Here is a 19080-nt window from a genome sequence, read left to right as displayed (position 1 = left end):
AAAAATTAAAAAAATAAAAAATAAAATCTTTAAAAAAATAAATAAATAAATAAATTTTAGGGCCAGAATCCAATAGTCTCAGAAGAGACCTTTGGCAGTCACCTGGTCTGCTCCTCCCTTAGTTCAGGATCCCTCCAGAGCATCCTTGACGTTCAGTACTCTGTACAACACATGTGCGTGTGTGCCAGGTAACTGCCTCCTTCACTGGGCAGGCTGCTCTGTTGTTGAGCAACTCCAGATAGAAAACTTGCTATTCTTTGGATCTGTCGTCCACCTCCCTGTAATTCATACCCAGTGGGTCTAGTTCTAGCCTCTAAGGAAATGACTGAACAAATCCATTCCGTCTTGGACATCATAGCCTCTCAGACCTATAAAGACAGCCATCACAATGCCCATTGTCTTTCCTTCCCCAGGTTTAGGAGTTGGGCCTTATATTGTGACCTCATGCAGAGTAGGGCAGGCTGATCTTGTCATCTGTTCCCAGTTTGTAGATGCTCTGTTGGGCACCATCACTCCAGTGTCAACAGTGTTCTCTAGCTCCAGTAGTGAAGTGTGTCTGTGGAACTTTGGCTTCTTGCAGCCTTCCTTTGGTGTCTCTGTGTCCCCTGCCTTCTCTTTGGGATGGCAGGGTGCTGCTGGTTGATCAAGCATGATTTCCCAAGAAGGACTAAACCTGTGGTCGGCACTAGGCGTTAAGTCAAAGCATTGCTTCCAGCGGTGGGTAGGCCCATTTCTAGTTTGTAGTAAGTTTCTTTGGCTAGGAAGCTGCCTAGAGCTTGCCAGATTAAGGGCCAGGAGATTTGCATCAGCTGGTCATGAAGGCCAGTCACTGAGCCTGCTGAGCTTGGCAAGGTCGTGCTTACACTGAAGCAGTGTCTGCCTGGTCCTTTGTAGGGCTCTGTGGCCCCGGGGTAGCAGGATTCTCTAGGTTATATATGATTGGCTATTGCCTTAGTGTCATAAGGATTGCATGTATTTAACAATAGGACTAAAACTAGAGGGGAAATATTGTTGAGAAAGGTAAAATGGGGGTACCTGGGTGGCTCAGTGGTTGAGTGTCTGCCTTTGGCTCAGGTTGTGATCCTGGGGTCCTGGGATTGAGTCCTACATGGGGATCCCTGTGAGGAGCCTGTTCTCCCTCTGCCTATGTCTCTGATCTCTCTGTCTCATGAATAAATAAAATCTTAAAAAAAAAAAAAGAAAGAAAAGAAAAAGGTAAAATGACTAGCTTGCCAGTCTCCAAAATTCAGATGGTGAAATGAAATGTAATGTTAGTTAATGTTTTAAAAACCAGTAAAATGTCTGCTGTGGCACAGAGGCAGGAGAAGGTGGGTGGGAAGGTTTACTACTTAGGTAGGATATTTGGAAGGCCTATGTGTGCTCGACACTCGACCAGGCAAGAAGATGAGTTCTAGAGGTGGTGTCTGTATTCGTGTGGCCTTAAAGCTCCTGGAACAGAGCTGGGAGCTGCAGCAGAAGTAAAAGTAAGGGGCAATGGGTCACAAAGAAAGCTACTCAGGACAGAGGACACTAGAGCAGAAGCTGGTGGGGAGTCTGTATGTTAGGGGTTTCTGAGTGTGTTGGGTCTCTGCAAAAATGGAATAAGAAAGGGTATGCAAACTTGAGAGGATTTAATTCTGTGGCATTTCACATCAGCCAGCAGAGAACGGACTGTTCAGTGTATGGCAACTCATCAAACAGCAGAAAATATTAAATTCTTACTGCATACCAAAACTCAGAGTAAACGCTGGTCCATTAAATAATTAAATAGAATTAATACAAACCTAAAAGTATTGGAAAAAAATACAAGGGTCTATTATTAAATATTTGACCTTGTCTTTATGAAATCCCTTCTTTTACAAGATTAGCAGATATTGACTCTGGCTGGGACCTCAAATGGCATGATGAATGACTTTTGTTTTCTTCTTTTGAATTCTGTTTTGTAAATTTTTATGTAGTTGCCATATGTTTTATGTTTTGTTTAAAAATTCAACAGAAGATATTTTTGGCCACTATAATTTAAATGTGGATTTTTAATTTGTGAAAGAGATGTATAGCTTTATACAATATTTAAATAATACAGAACACAAGGAATGAATTATTTAAAAATCCACTCCTTGCCCTGCCTCCCCAAATTAGCCATTTTTAACATTAATTGAACTGTATCATAGGTACTTTTCTTTGAATATATGCAGATAGAAGAATAACTTGCTAGCTAGAAATTCTTTAATACAACATGAGTTATACTAGATACTGTTTTTAATTGAAGAACTACATTTTTACCTGACTCAATTTATAGAAGTGAATCTGAAGTATAATCTGAAGAAATTGCTGATCTTTAAGAAAACATTTCTCTACTGTGAGAGAGTATAAGTTCTGAAGAGATCCCTCTAAGATTACCTTTTTTGCGAGAGAAAGCACGCACAAAGTGCATGGGGAGGAGATGCAGAGGGAGGGAGACTCCTAAGCAGCTCTGTGCCCAGTGTGGAGCCCAGTGCATGGGGCTCAGTCTTACAACCCTGAGATCATGACCTGAGCCTAAACCAAGAGTTGGATGCTTCCCCAGATGAGCCACCCAGGTGCCTCTGAGATCCCTCTAAAATTAAAAAAAAAAAAAAAAAAGATTTTGCATAACAGGAAATATTGGAATTATTGTGTATTTTTTGCTGCATATTCTCACTTTAGACTGGATTGAGAGAAAAGTCACCCCAAGAAGAGGAAGTCAGCATGGTCATTCTTTCTCCCTCTCCCGCCTACCATCCTCCAGGGTGTTGGCTGTCTACTACTTTTACCCTGTCAGGGTTGCAGCCTTTGTGTTCTGCTCTGTGGCTTCAGAGTCTGTATGTACATTGCATGGACCCATCAGCAGCCCTCTGACAACAGTGGCTGCAGCCCAGAGGTCTTGCATAGTTAGAATCCATGGAGAGAATTTTTTTTTAATAATAAATTTATTTTTTATTGGTGTTCAGTTTGCCAACATACAGAATAACACCCAGTGCTCATCCCGTCAAGTGCCCCCCTTAGTGCCCGCCAACCAGTCACTCCCACCCCCCCCTCCCCTTCCACCACCCCTAGTTCATTTCCCAGAGTTAGGAGTCTTCCATGTTCTGTCTCCCTTTCTGATATTTCCTACCCATTTCTTCTCCTTTCCCCTCTATTCCCTGTCACTATTATTTATATTCCCCAAATGAATGAGAAATTTTTTTCAAGAAGGGTCGTGAGTGCTTGAGAGTGGAGAGTCTACTCACAGTCATTTTGATTTAAGGATAACTTGGTGGGCTTACCATTCTTGGGCACACTTTCTTTCCTGGGAGTTTGGAGACATTCTTCTGGCATCTGATGATGCCATAGAGAAATGTGAGGACAAGTTTACTTGGTCTCTCTTAAGAATGACTGGCTTTTGCCTGAGTGCCTGAAGAATTCCTCCGAGTGTTGAATCATAGTAGCTTCATCAGGATATGTCTCATCACCGTGTCTGTTATTCTCGCTCATATTTTTCCTATGTTTAATTGAGTTTTCTATTTTGCTTTGTGGATTCTTTCATGTCAGGAAAATTTTTTGGTGTTTTAATTATGCATTAGCTTCTATTTCTTAATGCCTACTCTTTTAGCTGCTCTCACATAAGGCTTTCCTTGAGATGAGCAATTTGATTTTCAGATGCATCTATTCTGTCCCATGCTGTGTTTAGTTTAGTACTTCTGTGTGTTTGGGCTGCATCTTATTTTCTCAGCACAGAGTGTGCCTTTTAATTTTTTTTTTTGTCATTTCTTCTTGGATTATCTTTTTTATTGAATTCACATTTTTATTAAGGAATTGTGAAATGTATAAGATATTTTCTTCTGTTTGAATTGTATTTTCTTTCAGACTGGGTTTTTCATTTACTGTTGAATGCTATTGCTTTCTTACTTCTTTCTTCCTTTAGTTTTGATACTGTTCTTGAGACACGGTTGCTGTGAGGTAGCTCTTTATCTTCCTTCTGCCTGGCGCACAGAGGGCTACTCAGACTGTTCCCTCTGACCTTGTAGGGGATGGATTCTCCCTGGCTGCCTTCCTGTCTTGATGGAGAACTGTCTGTGTCCCACTCCTGGCTGTATTCTGAGGGCAGGGGATTTATTGTTCTATTCACTTTATTTATAGTCTCCAGGAACAGAGGGAGGAGAGCAGGAACTCAGTGGAGGCTTTGTGTGACCTTCATTGGAGGTTCCTAATTCCCGTGGCTTTTCTGCACCCTGGCATGGATATGCGCTGTGCTAGGCTCACTCTGTCTAGTGGTGGATGAGTCTTTGTCCTGAGGAGAGGATGATTTGGCTCTCACAACTGGCCCTCAGTGAAGGACTGAGGCCTGAAACATCAATCAGCCTCGTGAATTTACTTCTCTTACCTGTACCTGTTGTCTTCAGCAGCTCATTCCACCCCCACAAATCAAAAAGAGGAAAGAAGATAAGGTTTTGGCCTTCTGTTTAATGATTGGCTGTGTGTGTGTGTGTGTGTGTTGCAAAGGGTACATAGAAGATGCTTCAACTGAGTGTCAGCATCGCCCATCCCTTCTCCTCTTTCCACTCTTAAGAAGGATCTTGATAAAAAATAAAAATAAAAAAAGAAGGATCTTGATTATGATCATCTTTTTTCCTTTGCTTCTGCCCACCCCCTATTATTTGCAGGGGTTCGTTCATAAACTATAATGAGGATAGTCCTACTGTCCCTCTCTACTTCCCACATAAGGTGAAGAGACCACATACTCCACTGTGGTTCTTCCTTCACCAGGATCCTGAATTGGGATTTGGGCCCTGTCTCCCCCAGACCAGCCGTTCCCCTGGGCCACGTTCTCTCTGCCTGGGTGGCTTCTCCCAGTCTCCTGGAGGGAGTGACTGGAGGTGGGAGCCACATGAGGCAAAAATACAATCTTCTGTGTCTTCCACTGTCTTCTTGTCTTCCATGTGAAGATTATGTGCTGTTTGTTGGTCATTTATTAGTAGCAAGACTTGCCATTTGCCACTATTTTTGGTACAGGGTTTGCAATGATCAGTTTGAGATTAATGTATTTAAAACGTTATCCTTCCAGTGCATGTCCTTTGAAATGTAGACACTCTTTGTCCTGATGGCATTTGAATGAGGGATTTTTTACAAGTTGCTTTATATAGCTGGCTTTAGTATTTCCTGTAAATTCAAAGTACCTTCCAGATGGGTTCTCTTGCAGCTCTGACACTGGTTATTACAGATAGATTTAGGGTTTTGTTTTATTTTTCACTTCAGCATCAGTTTGCTAACTATTCACCTACAAAGGAGCCAAATGGCTAGGAATTATAACAAATATGCCTTCTTAGACAATAGAAATAGATGTAGAACCTGGAATTCCCCAGAGAGAATGGCCCCCTAGGGAAGACTAGGTCAGAGAAATCAGCTTACTAAGGTGATGGCCAGGCATGGGTACAATCTGCAGGGAACCAAAGACCAAGTTTTTATATTCCAGAACTCTGTCAGGGCCAGGCCCTGGGGACGGAATTGATTCCTGGGTACATGGAGTATATGAACTAAGATATTTATTCTCATTATTATTTGAGTCATCTTAACTAATCCTAAAAATTATTTGTGTCGGGACGCCTGGGTGGCTTAGCGGTTGAGCGTCTGCCTTTGGCTCAGGGCGTGATCCCGGGGTCCTGGGATCAAGTCCCACGTCGGGCTCCCTGCATGGAGCCTGCTTCTCCCTCTGCCTGTGTCTCTGCCTCTCTCTCTATCTCTCTGTCTCTCATGAATAAATAAATAAAAATTTTTAAAAAAATTATTTGTGTCTATAGAAAAATACCAATTTAACAAAACCATTTTTATAAAGGTCACTAACAAAGACACTTACCAACAATGCAGAATGGAGGACAGGTAAACCTGGAAGCCAGAACTAAGGGGTAACCATTGCAGATTGTCAAAAATGCCAGCTCTGAACTTCCTGGCAGACAAAGGGACAAGGGGAAGACTCGGGCTGGTTTATTTCAGCCTTCAGTAAGGAAAAGAAGGCGAAAAGCTTTCTCCCAGCACTAGACCTGAAAGACCTTTATTGGAGAGGTAGAGGTCATTAAATAAGAGGTAATCCTAAGATTTACAAGAAATAACAAAGCTAAAGCTATCGTATTGTCCTCTCCAGGAGCAGGAAGGCAGCTGGCAGGAGCAGCCTGGAGCTCTGGTCTGGCTACTGTGGGGGGTACTTTGTGGTGCCATCGTTGTTCATCGTTGTTCACAAGAGATGGCTTTTTAAAAACTCTGGCAGGCCGGATCTCTGTGCTGTGTGTGGTCCTGGCCCGTGGGGCACCCTCAGTCCCCAGGAGCTGTGTCATCTCCCTTGGGGCACCCTCAGTCCCCAGGAGCTGTGTCATCTCCCGTGAATGCCCCATGGACCTCTGGTGGGTCTGGAGGACCATCATTCAGATCCCTTTACCTGTAGCCAGAAATAGGAGTGCATCTGGGTGAGCTTGCTTAAAATCAAGCCTTGTTTTGATGCTCCCCCTTTGCCCAACAGCATATTAACTTAAATCTACCCCCTCCTCTCCTGCTCTACTTCTTTTTTTTTTTTTTTTAATCACCTAATTTGCCTTTGAAACTATTCTCACGTTTGCTTTTCTGGCTGTCTGGTTTCCCTTGGTTTCGGTGTTGTAGGTCTCAACTAGTCAGTTGTTTCCTGGTGTAGTTTGTGATAGCAGGAAGAAACCCATAATAACAAAGCTATAGATTGCCTCTGTGTCCTTATCTCTGAGCCTCTCCCAGAAAAAAAATATATATATTTTTATGCAAATGATGTTTCTATGATTTCTAGAGTCTTTCCCAGTTCAAGTTTGCTTGATTTTTATTTTGACTACTTCCAGCTGGTCTGTGAACCCTTTTTCATGTTGCTAGGATTCTCCTCAGACTTTGGTAGTTAATTTTGTTTTAATGTTCTTTCTTTCCTTCTTCTGACTTTTCTCTCATCCCTCCCAACGCATTTATGGTATTTTCAGACAGGATCAGGGACATCTTTTACTTAAATTTTCTTTAGTGATATTTTAATCCCTTTTCTGCCTAGAACTGTTGAGATGTTTCTGGAGATTTCTGAATTTTTTTAAAAACAATGACTATGGATTGCAGAAACTGAACTGAGCCCTGAGGATAGGGCTAAACTGGCATAACAGGAAGACCTTAGGTCATCATCACATAGAGCATTGTGGTTGAGATAGGGCCCTGGTTGTCTGTTTTTCAAAAGGAAAACTAATGTAGTTTCCACAGTATCTTTTTCCCTCCCACTCAGGCCCCTCTCCCTCTCCCACGGGCCCTTTCTCTATACCCATGTGGCACCCAGGAAAGTTTTATGGTTCATATATCTAAGAAACACTAATTTCCATCATTCACCTTATTCAGAGAAAAGTTTCTATTTGGGGACCTTGTAGAAGGTGTTTCTTCTTTTGTTTGAGCCACAGATTATGTGAAAACATCTACCCAAGAGTAGGAAATGGTCAATTGGAAATGAATCCGTTTGCTCTTCTGAAATGGGCAACCAGGAAAGTGAGTCATGATTGCTTGGTTGAGAGTCAAAAATCAGTCTCATTGCTTAACACCGATTGGGCTAGTCAAGCAATGGAATCCAGGAATTCTGCTCAGGGCTAGGGGAGGGGGAAAGGAACCACCAAACCAAAAAAAGAATATTATTTTTTAAAACCAAATGTCAGGAGGCCCCAGTCGCTCTCCCTTCCCTTTTCAGTTGGTACCTGTTCCTCCTGTCTAGTGTCTTTTGGCTATAAGCAGTTTCCTTCTGTTGTCATTGTAGACTGTAGGTAACATTTGGAAGCCAATGGGTCATTCCGTATATATTATCTCGTTTGCACAGGACATAATTAAAAGTAAATAATAGACTTCTCATCCCTGATATATTTGAGTAGAAAGTTGACTTGGGAAAGAATGGTGATATAATTTCCTGGCATCTGTGCTTCTTTAGCCAAGAAAACCCTTTCTCTGCTTCTCTCACCTGCGTGGAGCCTACTCACCTGTTAGGGCTCAGCTTGGATACTCCCTCTTCCTTGAGACCCCTCTCCCTCCTCTCAAATCTTCCCAGTCTCTGGGCTTGATACACCTCTGGATCTTTGGATAATCTATCTGTCCTTACTTTCTTTAGCTGTCCATTCCTTCCAGTACACTGGTCCCTGAGGCAGGTAGGGTGACCAGTTGTACCAGTTTGCTTGGGACTGAAAAGTTTCCTGGGATACCAGTGCTAAAACTTGGAGAATCCCAAGCCGACCTAAGTGGTTGGTCCCCCTCACAGGCACCATAAATAATTATATTTTAAAGTCTTTTTTTTAAGATTTTATTTATTTATTCATGAAAGACACAGAGAGAGAGAGAGAGAGAGAGAGGCAGAGATACAGGCAGAGGGAGAAGTAGGCTCCATGCTGGGAGCCTGATGTGGGACTTGATCCTGGGTCTCCAGGATCACACCCTGGGCCAAAGGCAGACGCCAAACCGCTGAGCCACCGAGGGATCCTCAAAATCTTATTCCAATAAGAGTACTGCATTGTACCACAAAGTTGCTCAGTAAATATATTTGAATCTGTGTTTCCATAGGCCGCTTAGCCCGAGGTATAAAAACAGCTACTGCTAATTATATAAAAATACAATTTTCCAGGGCACCTGGGTGGCTCAGTGGTTGAGTGTCTGCCTTCCGTTCAGGTCATGGTCCCAGGGTTCTGGGATCAAGTCCTGCATCGGGCTCCCTGCACGGAGCCTGCTTCTCCCTCTGCCTATGTCTCTGCCTCTCTCTGTGTCTCTCATGAACAAATAAAAAAAATCTTAAAACACAATTTTCTTTCTCTGTCTCTGTCACCTTCTGTGGCAAGACGTCCAGCCTTTTGTGCCCTCCTGGTCTTTCTAGGAATCCTCAGGAATGTTTCACATATGCTCAAATACAAGTTCAGCTTCCACTGACTAACCCAGGCATCAGCTGCCTGATGCCCACACACTGCTTCTGACAACAGCCAAAGTCATTGGCACTTGCTAATACCACAGAGGCTGCCAGTGCCGCCTGCATGGTGCCAACACCACCACATTAACTCCCTAGAGGTCCTGGCTGGAGCTCCTAATACCCCCTCATAATCATGTTTTCTGTAAAGAGAGCCTTTCTGTGTTTTCTGCAGCCCCATTTCTCTCTAGAACTTCCCCGTGAGTCTATAGGAGCCAACTATAGAGCAGGACAAATCCTGGGGATGTGTGTTTTCAGAGTCTTGCACCCCTCTGACAACTCTGGTGTTTTACTGAACCTGATTCTTCCGTAAGATAGTAGTTCTGGCCAGGGTGGGTATTTTGTACCCTCTGCCCTGGCACATTTGGTAAGGTCTGAAGACCCTTTTGCTTGTCACAACTGAGTGGGGCCTTGGGAGTGTTACTGACATCCAGCAGGTAGAGGCCAGAGATACTGCAAGACATCCTGCAATGCGCAGGACAGCTCCTCCCACAGTAGGGAATTCTCTGGTCCAAAATGTCAGTGGTATGAGGTTGAGAAACCCTACTTTAGGATGTGTTTTCTCCCTGGGAATCCAGCGCTTCCTCCAAATAGGCCTTGGGTTCCCCCAGCCCCAAGTCTACCAGATGGCTCAGTCCCATCTGACTGGTCCCATCAAGAATGCAAGTTAAACAGTCCTTCCTCATGGCCAGTTTACATTTGGAGTGTTGAGGCTTCTTCCATCCTCCTCCAGGTCACACAAACCCATCCAGCTCTAGAGTCCTAGACTGGCAAGACCCAATGCTGTGAGATTTCATAAGTACGTCCTTCACCCTGCCAAGGTAACCTGAGGTATACAAGTACTAGGCTGGTCCTTAGGAAGCCTGGATCACGTGCCTGGCTACCTCCACAGCTCGGGCAGATCATGGGAGCTTCTTTCCGTATCTCTGGACGGAGTGTGTAAACAATGGTCAAGTAGCTCTTTCCACAGTGCATTTGTCCGGCTTAGCAACAGAACTCAAAGACCATGATATGCTTTCTGTCTCTTGAGAAATAAAAATGCAACTGTAAAAGTGACTGCTATACATGTTTTCTGACTGGAAATATATCTTAATTAGTCCCTGTATTCTGTGGCACAGTATCCTCAGGGGGAAGGAACTGTTTGTTTTCCCAGAAAAAAAAAAATATATCTTAAAAAGACAAAATCTTTGTGGGTTGCCATTTTGTTTTGTTGATGGTTCCTTTTGCTGTGCAAAAGCTTTTTATTTTGTTGAAGTCCCAATGGTTTAATTTTGCTTTTGTTTCCGTGGCCTCAGGAGACATATCTAGAAAAATGTTTCTACGGGCAGTACCAAAGAAATTGCCACCTGTGTTTTCTTCTAAGAATTTTATGGTTTCAGGTCTCACGTTTAGGTCTTTCATCCATTTTGAGTGTACTTTTGTGTGTGGTGTAAAAAAGTAGTCCAGTTTAATTCTTCTGCATGTGGCTGGTCCAGTTTTCTCAATACCATTTGTTGAAAAGACTGTCTTTTTTCCATTAGATATTCTTTCTTGCTTTGTCAAAGATGAATTGACCATATAATCATGGGTTTATTTCTGGCCTCTATTCTGTTTCATTGATCTATGGGTTTGCTTTTGTGCCAGGACCATACTGCTTTGATGATCACAGCTTTGTAGTACAGCTTGAAGTCTGGAATTGTACCTCCAGCTTTGTTGTTCTTTCTCAAGATTACTTTGGCTATTTGTGGTTCCACACATATCTTAATATTATTTGTTCTAGTTTTATGAAAAATGCTCTTGGTATTTTGATAGGGATTGCATTAAATATATAGATTGCTTTGGGTAGTATGGACATTTTAAGAATACTAGTTTTCTTCCTATCTGTGAGCATAGACTATCTTTCCATTTGTTTGTGTCATCTTTGATTTCTTTCTTTAATGTTTTATAGTTTTGGAAGTATAGTTCTTTCACCATCTTGGTTAAGTTTATTCCTAGATATATATTTTTGGCACAATTGTGAATGGGTTTGTTAATTTCTTTTTCTGCTACATTATAGTGTATAGAAAGAAACATGACAGATTGCTTTATATTAACTTTATATCCTGTGATTTTACTGAATTCATTTATTAGAAGATATTTGCCAAAGACATATTTTGTAAGGGGTTAATACCCAAAAGACATATGGAAATTATACAACTCAACTCCAGAAAAACAAATAATCTGACCCAAAAATGGGCAGAGGACCTGCATAGAGATTTTTCTAAAGAAAACATACAGATGGCCAATTGACACATGAAAAGATGCTCAGCATCGCTAATCATCAAGGAAATGCAAATCAGCACAATGAGATATCACCTTACACCTTTAGAATGGCTAAAATAAAATACATAAGAAACAACAAGTATTGGTAAGGGTGTGAAGAAAAAGGAACCCTCGTGCACTGTTGGTGGGAATGCAAATTGGTGCAGCCACTTTGGAAAACAATATGGAGGTTCCTCCAAAACTTAAAAATAGAATTACCATATGGCCCAGTAATTCTACTTCTGGATATTTACCCAAAGAAAACAAAGATAGTAATTCAAAAAGATACATGCACCCCTATAGTTATTGCAGCATTATTTATGATAGCCAAATTATGGAAACGACCAAATGTCCATCCATAGATGAGTGTGGATAAAGATGTGATATATATATGTATATATGTGTGTGTGTGTATGTATATATATATATATATATACATACACACACACACAATGGACTATCATTCAGCCATTAAAAAAGAATGAGATCTTGCCATTTGTAGCAACATGGATGGACCTAGAGAATGGTATGCTGAGTGAAATAAGTCAGAGAAAAATAAATACCACATGGCTTCACTCATATGTGGAAGTAACAAAACAAATGAAAATCGAGACAAGCAAAAAAGCCCAAGCAGACTCTTAAATATAGGAAACAAACTGGTGGTTGCCAGAGGGGAGGTCGAGGAAGAGGATGAAGTAGGTGAAGGAGATTAGGAAAACACTCATCATGATGAGTACTGAATAATGTACAGAATTGCTGGATCATTTGAAACTATGTAACTATGTTAATTATACTTCAATTGAAAAAGAAGAAGAAAAAAAAGAAGGTCTTTGTGAAGAAACAGAATTTTTAGGCTTCTAGATTGAGATGTTAGAATGACCACGAAGGATTGTGGAGCTAATACAAAGCATCCATGTGAAATGAAGAGCTTTCCTGAAGAGTTCTTAGGAAGTTGGGTTTCCCTGAGATTCACTCCATACTCTTTGTTACAGCCCTACCATGGTTGTTACAGAGACATGCTACCAAGGGCACCAACATTGGCTCGAAGGAACCAGGCACAAATAATCACACCAAAACACACACATCTTCATGTGCATAGTCACCCACATACACACTCTTTCCTCGCACACTTCATTCCAGGGAATGGAGTCTAGTAAAGGTTCTTTGAAAAATATAAATATGACAATATCATTCAGACAGGTTGGCGATGGTGTTTCCATAACACTTGTGCTTGTTCTCTTGTAGAGCATTTTTTTTTGTTGTATTATAGGTAGTTTTAACTGTGTATGGTGGATAGAGAACTTACCAAGGGCAGAAATGTCTTATCCATTGTTTAAGACCCCTGGTAGGGATCCCTGGGTGGCGCAGCGGTTTAGCGCCTGCCTTTGGCCCAGGGCGCGATCCTGGAGACCCGGGATTGAATCCCACGTCAGGCTCCTGGTGCATGGAGCCTGCTTCTTCCTCTGCCTGTGTCTCTGCCTGTCTCTCTCACTGTGTGCCTATCATAAATAAATTAATTAATTTAAAAAAAATTAAAAAGAAAAAGACCCCTGGTAGACCATCTGGCACACAGTGTGTTGCTTGCTTGGTTATTGTCCATTGAAGGAAGGAAGGAAGAAATGAGTACAAGAAATGGAACTGTGGAGGAGCACCCCAGAACCAAGTCTGCTTTGCCTTTCTGGGAAGCCTCAGCTGAAGGAAGAGTGAAAACAGAAACTGTTTCAAATGATTTTAAAATGCCAACAAAGATGTTACTAGAAAAACAAGAATGCCTTTTATTCAGGCTCAGCAGGTAACACTCTGCTGATTCTGGGATACATTTTTTTTTTCCAACTACACATGCCATTTTAAACACTGTTTTGGGGGTGCTTGGTGCTGTGTGTGTGCTTTCATTCTCCCCTGGCAAAAAATTAAGCATCATCTGGCAGGTTTGCAAAAGAGATCCTTTGTGGACAGAAGATTTTGTTGTCAGTAGGTGATGAATCGATCTGCAGGGACAGGGTCCGTGAGGGAGCTCTCAGTTTGAAGCACGTTGTCACACGCTGGGCCTCTGTTCCTGATCCCTTGTCTGTGTCTAAGAGCTTTGCCATCAGGTTTCAGAGGCAGCTGTTACCTTTCTTCCACGGGAAACAAATAGATTCTCAGAACCAAGCTTGTGACGAGGATGAGCCCTGCTAACTCCAGCCTTGGGTCAGTATCATCTTCCCTGAAAGCTCTTCCCTCTGGACTTCTCTTCTTCCTCTACCCTATCTATCCTTCAGGCCCTGGCCATTCCAGCTGATAGGATTTACCGTGCTTTCTGAGTTCTGTGTATTTGTTAACTGTGCCACAAGGTGTCATTATTTTATTTGAGCTCATTTTATTTCCCAAGTTTTTGGAGCACAGGAACCATATCTCCTACATCTTTGGATTTTTCCCAGCAACCCAGGTAGGCAGTTACTCCTCTCTGATGCTGTTATAAAAAGCACTGAATAAATCGGTCTACAGTGAGAACTAAGGGACTTCTGGAAAGCTGTGATGTGGACTGTGGTTTGGGAGGTGAAGGAAAGTAGTGAATATATAGAGACAAAAGGAATGAAAAAGGAAAGATGTGTAAACTGTCAAAATATCACAAAATATTATTCCACCAGTAGACTCTCTCATTAACTTGCTTTCAGAAAACTCCTGTTTAAACTATGCACACACATATGTGCACACACATGTTCACATAAACACATGTGTATATTCACATATACATTCATATAGGCATATCTATACATGATTTTTGCACATATTACATATGTCTATGTGGTAAACCCTCAGCAGAGTATTTTACCAGATTAGTGTATGTGTTAACTGTTCAGAGAACAGGACATGGATACATAAATCAGCTGTGGTGGAGAAAGCAGGGCTGGACCAGTCCAGAGCCAGAGGTCGGAACCCTGAAGGGCCTTCAGGGCCCCACAATATGAGTGCCAGGCACCTGGATACTGAGTCACAGAGGAGGAATGAGGGGCAGTGAAGGTGATTGTGTCTGCTTGGGAAGGGCGAGCTGCCCTAACCTGGCTCCTGCCTCACCATCCCCTCGGGTGTAAGGAAGGGCTCTTGGAGTCCTACGTGAAACAATGTCTTCTTACCTTTGTTCATTCAACTTTTAAGACAGTTTATGTTGGGCAGATACAAGAAAGGTCATAGATAGAGATGCTAGCCTCACCCTATCTGGACTTTAGCTTTCTTATCTGGAAAATGGAATTTATGTCCTAAATAGACTTCTGGCAAAGAAAGGTAAGGACCCAGTGCCCTTTCCATGACACTAGGTTGCCCCATGGGCTAAACCTGTGGCAGATTGGACCCATGTCCTCTTGCACCTGTGTTTTCATGTCCTAGGCTGGCACGTTTCCATTTCATTGTCTTCTTGGTAAGACCAATACAAATGCAGGCGGTTGTGATGACCAGCCAGAAGCATCTTGGTGTCCATCTCTGCTTTTCTGGCAGTTCACTCGGTTTGCTTCAAGAACCTTCTGCACTTAACAAAATAGGTATTCTTAGACCTTTTATGTTGTTGTGAAAACAGGACCAGACACATGTGTGTTTTGTTTTCTAGGGAGATGTGCATCCAACAGGATGGGAGAATTCATCTCACCGTTGTTTACTTTGGGAAGGAAGAAATGAATGAGGTCAAAGGAATACTTGAAAACACTTCCAAGTAAGTACAATGTGGAGCTGTAATGAGGAGTCATAGTAACCAACCTCAGGAGTACATGTCCAAGGATGACACTTCTGCTTCTGTGGGTCAGATGGGCAGTCAGCTGATCACTTGCTGTGCTAGGAAGAATTGTGTGTCCCCCATTCCCTGGGGACCACCCACCTGACACTGGTCCTTGCCGTGTTGACTTTGACAGTTGAGATGAACTGCCCTGAGGTGCAAGGGTTGGGGCACAGGCTTCTTTGGGCTTCTCTGTGACTGGGTGTTGTCTCAGTGCTGCTGATCTAGAGGCTTTACGTCACAGAATGGGAATTAGGGACAGTGCATCCGTGCAATGAGCTCCGGCTGAGTGATATCCATGCTTGGGGTTCCTCCACTTAGCAAATAGTCTCACTCTTTTGACTTGCATTCATGATGCATTTTGAAAGATTAGGGGGAAGCCAGAAGTGATGGCTGGAATGGGATCCTTGATTAAACCTACTCAGTTGAATAGAAATTATTTAACCAAAAACATTAGACTCAGGGTTGTATATTTATACACCATTGATCAGTTGCATGGGGGAGTAAATGAAAGCAGCACAGATGGATTTTCTTCGCTACTCAAATAAATTTAAAAGTATTTATTTGATAAATATCTGTGGCATTTTCTGCTAGTGAGGAAGCCCAAATGGTACCACCACTCTGCAAGGGAGCTTTGCAGGGCTTCACTTGAGCAATTAGGTGGGTAGTTTCTCTGTAAGTGAAACCTGGAGGGGCGTCAGTAGTACTCAGTGGCAGAAAAAGCCTGAAGAGATCCATATGGCCTAAATATAAACAGGGCCCCCTATTCTGAGTTTCTGATAAATGGAAATAGGATGATAGTCAAAGATTAAGAATATAAGATTGAGTGCACTTTTGTATTTGTTTTCATACTTTGTTACTAATTTGCTATCTATGGGCACGAGATCAGAATGCTTATTAGAATTACCTAAATGTTCTAAAGCAGTCTTTTGGTCTTATTTCTCTAAAACAAAACAAAACCCAAAGTTTTTTTGGAGTGTAGGCATGCTCATTTGTTTATATATTATTTATGTCTGCTTTTGTGCTGCAACAGAATTGAGTAGTTGTGACAGAAACTATATGACTTGTAAAGCCTGAACTCTACTGTCCAGTCCTTTGGAAAAGGTTGACCTCTCTGTGCTAAAGCAATATGGAATTCAGAACTTAAAACTAGCAACAGCTTAAAATCTAGGCCCCTATCAAAGGGAGATCAAAGAGAATAGAATAATTGAAAATCCTAAATGTAAGTGAAATAGAGACTCTCAAATCCAACACATTGCAAATATCCTTTTCATCTCTGCTTAGGAACGAGGAATTATTAGAATTCATGTCCTCTGCCCAGTGGATAGGTTCCAGCATCTCTCAAAGTATCCATTCCTGGGCATGGATCTTTTTTTCATAAGTTTCCTAGATAATTCTAACATGCAACCAGTATTAAGAGTCATTGTCTGAGAAAGTAGTGGTCCACCCTGGGGGCTGCCCCATCCCAAGGCAGTTATCCAGGTGATTCTAAACTGCAATCAGAACTGAGAAATTCAGTCCTCCTGAGTCTGAGCACTTTAAAAGATATTTGCTGATATATATAACCAGCTTGACATGAGTCTGAAGGCCAAGGGGAAGGCCGGTTTAGTGTGGTTATGGAAAATATCCTTTTTAGTGACTGGAAGACTTAGGACTCATATTATTAAGGCATTCTTCTCTGTGTCAATTCTCGATCAGAAGGTTGCTTGCTGAGCAAAGAATGAAGAGAATCTGAACAAAAAAAGTAGAAATCATTTCAGTGGTAGGGATCCTTTACTTAGTTTTGGAAAATTTCCAGAGATTAATCTACCCATAACTGAGAACTTTGTGCTGCGGTGGGCCAGTCAGTGCTTTAACTCTGTCAAAACGAACTGGAACCCCATTCTTCTGTGTCCATGTTTGCTAACTGGGGATACGTGCAGGATATCTCTGATGCCTTGGGGGTGTCCTACCCCCTCCATGGTGTTGCTCTGACCAGAGCAGGGGTGGCCCACCCTCTGCAGCCAGGCCTGACTTAACACTGCAGCCCTACCATTCCACCTTCCACATCAGTCTTCCTAATCACTTACTGCCCTCACCTCCTAGCAAGACTAGCTTTAACTTGTAACCTCATCTTGATGGCTTCCAGTTCACAGCCAAACTGGGCCGGGGGGTCGGAGTGTGTGGTATTTGCCCCTTCGTCCTCACTCCCATCATGGTCTTCCACTTAGTGTTCTCTCCATCCTCCTTTCTACATACTCAGACCGTCACCCTTCCGTGCCCACCCGAGTGCCCACTCTGGAGCTCTTCCTAACCTTCAGGCTTCTCTCTGGACTCAGACGGTACTTGCTGTCAGCATCTCTTCTGTTTGTCACTTGGCATATAATTTGTCTATTCCTAACTAGGTTATAAACTGCATAGTAAGTACTACCAAATTACGTGGCTCTTTGTAAATTTAGTTTAGTGCCTTACTCAGAAAACATCCAGTGTTTGTTCATCAAGAGAAGGATAGGGGCACCTGGGTGGCAGAGCCAGTTATGCATCTGACTCTTGGTTTCAGCTTAGGTCATGACCTCAGGGTCCCGAGATCAAGCTGCGAATTGGGCTTTGTGCTCAGCATGGAGTCTGCTTGAGATTGTCTTTCTCCCTCTGCCCCTCCTGCTCTTGCTGTCTCTCTTTCTCCCTAAAATAAATAAAATCTTTATTTTATTTATCTCTTAAAAAAAAGAGAAAGATAATGCCACATACACAGTATATTTATACTCATAGTAATCTATATGAAAACTTATAAGCCCTATTTAAATGTCATTTTTATCATTCTTTTAGGGTAGCTAAACTTTTGTGAAAATGCATCTTATCTTTGAATAATAATAATAACCATTATTTACATGAATTATCTTGTTTAATACAGCAGCCTCATGAGATAGGTGTTGTTATTAATCCCATTTCATAGACAAAGAAACTGAGGCTGGAGAAGTGGTTACTCAGGCTGCCATCCCTACCACATCAGAGAGCCAGGATCTGAGCCTCAGCTGTTAACTGCCAATACTCCAGGTCTTAACATGACACCACATTTTCACTCCAGTGTAATCCCTCCTGAAACTCATAATTGTCAGTTGAAAGTCATAAGATTTAAAATCAGCCTCAATGATAATTTATTTCATCAGGATACCAGCATTGTGATTAAACTGTTCTAAGTCTAGGCAAATGTATGTATGTTAAGAATATCTTTTAAAAATCTAATTATGTGCTATGTTTCATTCTGTCTCTAGATTTATGTTTACTCAGTTGAGCTTTACATTTCAGTTGATGGCTGTAGATTAGTGTTTTGGAAACTGCAATTTGTGATTCATTAGAGGGTTGTGTAATAGCTTTAGTGGGTTATGTCCAGTGTTTTCAAAAGATTGAAATAAAATAGGATAGAAGATATCAGGGTGCATGCATCAGAAGTAGTAAGGATAAATATTGTTTGGTAAGACTTTAGAGAGAGAGAGAGAGAGAGAGTGTGTGTGTGTGTGTATCTACTGTGTCATGATGTATAATATATTCCTTTGTAAGGGTTGCAGTAAAAATATTTAAAAACCACTGCCATGGATAACAGTACAAATCAGTTCTCAGCATCTGATTCTTATTCCATAAAGTTTTCTGTATTAAGCTGCTGTTAATCTCAGATTAAAGCCTAGCTTAATGATTCTCAAATATAAATGTGCCTTGGAATAGCCAGGGTGCTTTTTAAAATGCAGATTCCTGGGATCCAGCTCCAGAAATTCTGAGTCAGTAGCCCTGAGATGGAGAAGCTTTGTATGAGTCGCCTGAGTGATGCTGTTGGGGATGGCCCATGGCCCACACAGAGAAACACTGGCCTAGGTAGGACATTTGCTTGGGGCTATGTATCAGGAAATTTTAAAAAATTATAACAGGTAGGCAGATCTGCATGAGTTAGCATTTACCACATTGCAACTTCATCTTTGCCCAATCATAAGGACACAAAGGCATCTTTCAGAGGTATTATCTCTGAGATCAAAGTTCTAGAGATGAGACACTGCTCTGTCTTTGCAAGTATGTGACATAAGAGGGCTTTTTTCTAGATGTATTGTTGGGGACC

The 19080-nt window shown here is 41.9% G+C and overlaps 1 protein-coding gene across 30 annotated transcripts in view; it reads left to right on the top strand.

Moving 5' to 3' along the window:
• Nucleotides 1-19080, top strand: part of CSGALNACT1 (chondroitin sulfate N-acetylgalactosaminyltransferase 1) — a 327223-nt gene that overhangs the window by 284318 nt on the left and 23825 nt on the right. For all 30 annotated transcript variants that reach the window (XM_049094800.1, XM_035700129.2, XM_049094809.1 and 27 more), the window contains one exon: nt 14835-14936. In XM_049094800.1, the coding sequence (XP_048950757.1) occupies nt 14835-14936 (102 nt within the window). The remainder of the gene's footprint in view (nt 1-14834; nt 14937-19080) is intronic.

Source organism: Canis lupus, chromosome 16 (genome assembly GCF_003254725.2).
Source record: "Canis lupus dingo isolate Sandy chromosome 16, ASM325472v2, whole genome shotgun sequence".
In the NCBI taxonomy this organism is placed as follows: Eukaryota; Metazoa; Chordata; class Mammalia; order Carnivora; family Canidae; genus Canis; species Canis lupus.
The sequence above is the reverse complement of the archived record's forward strand: the minus strand, read 5'-3'. Positions and strand labels throughout refer to the sequence as shown.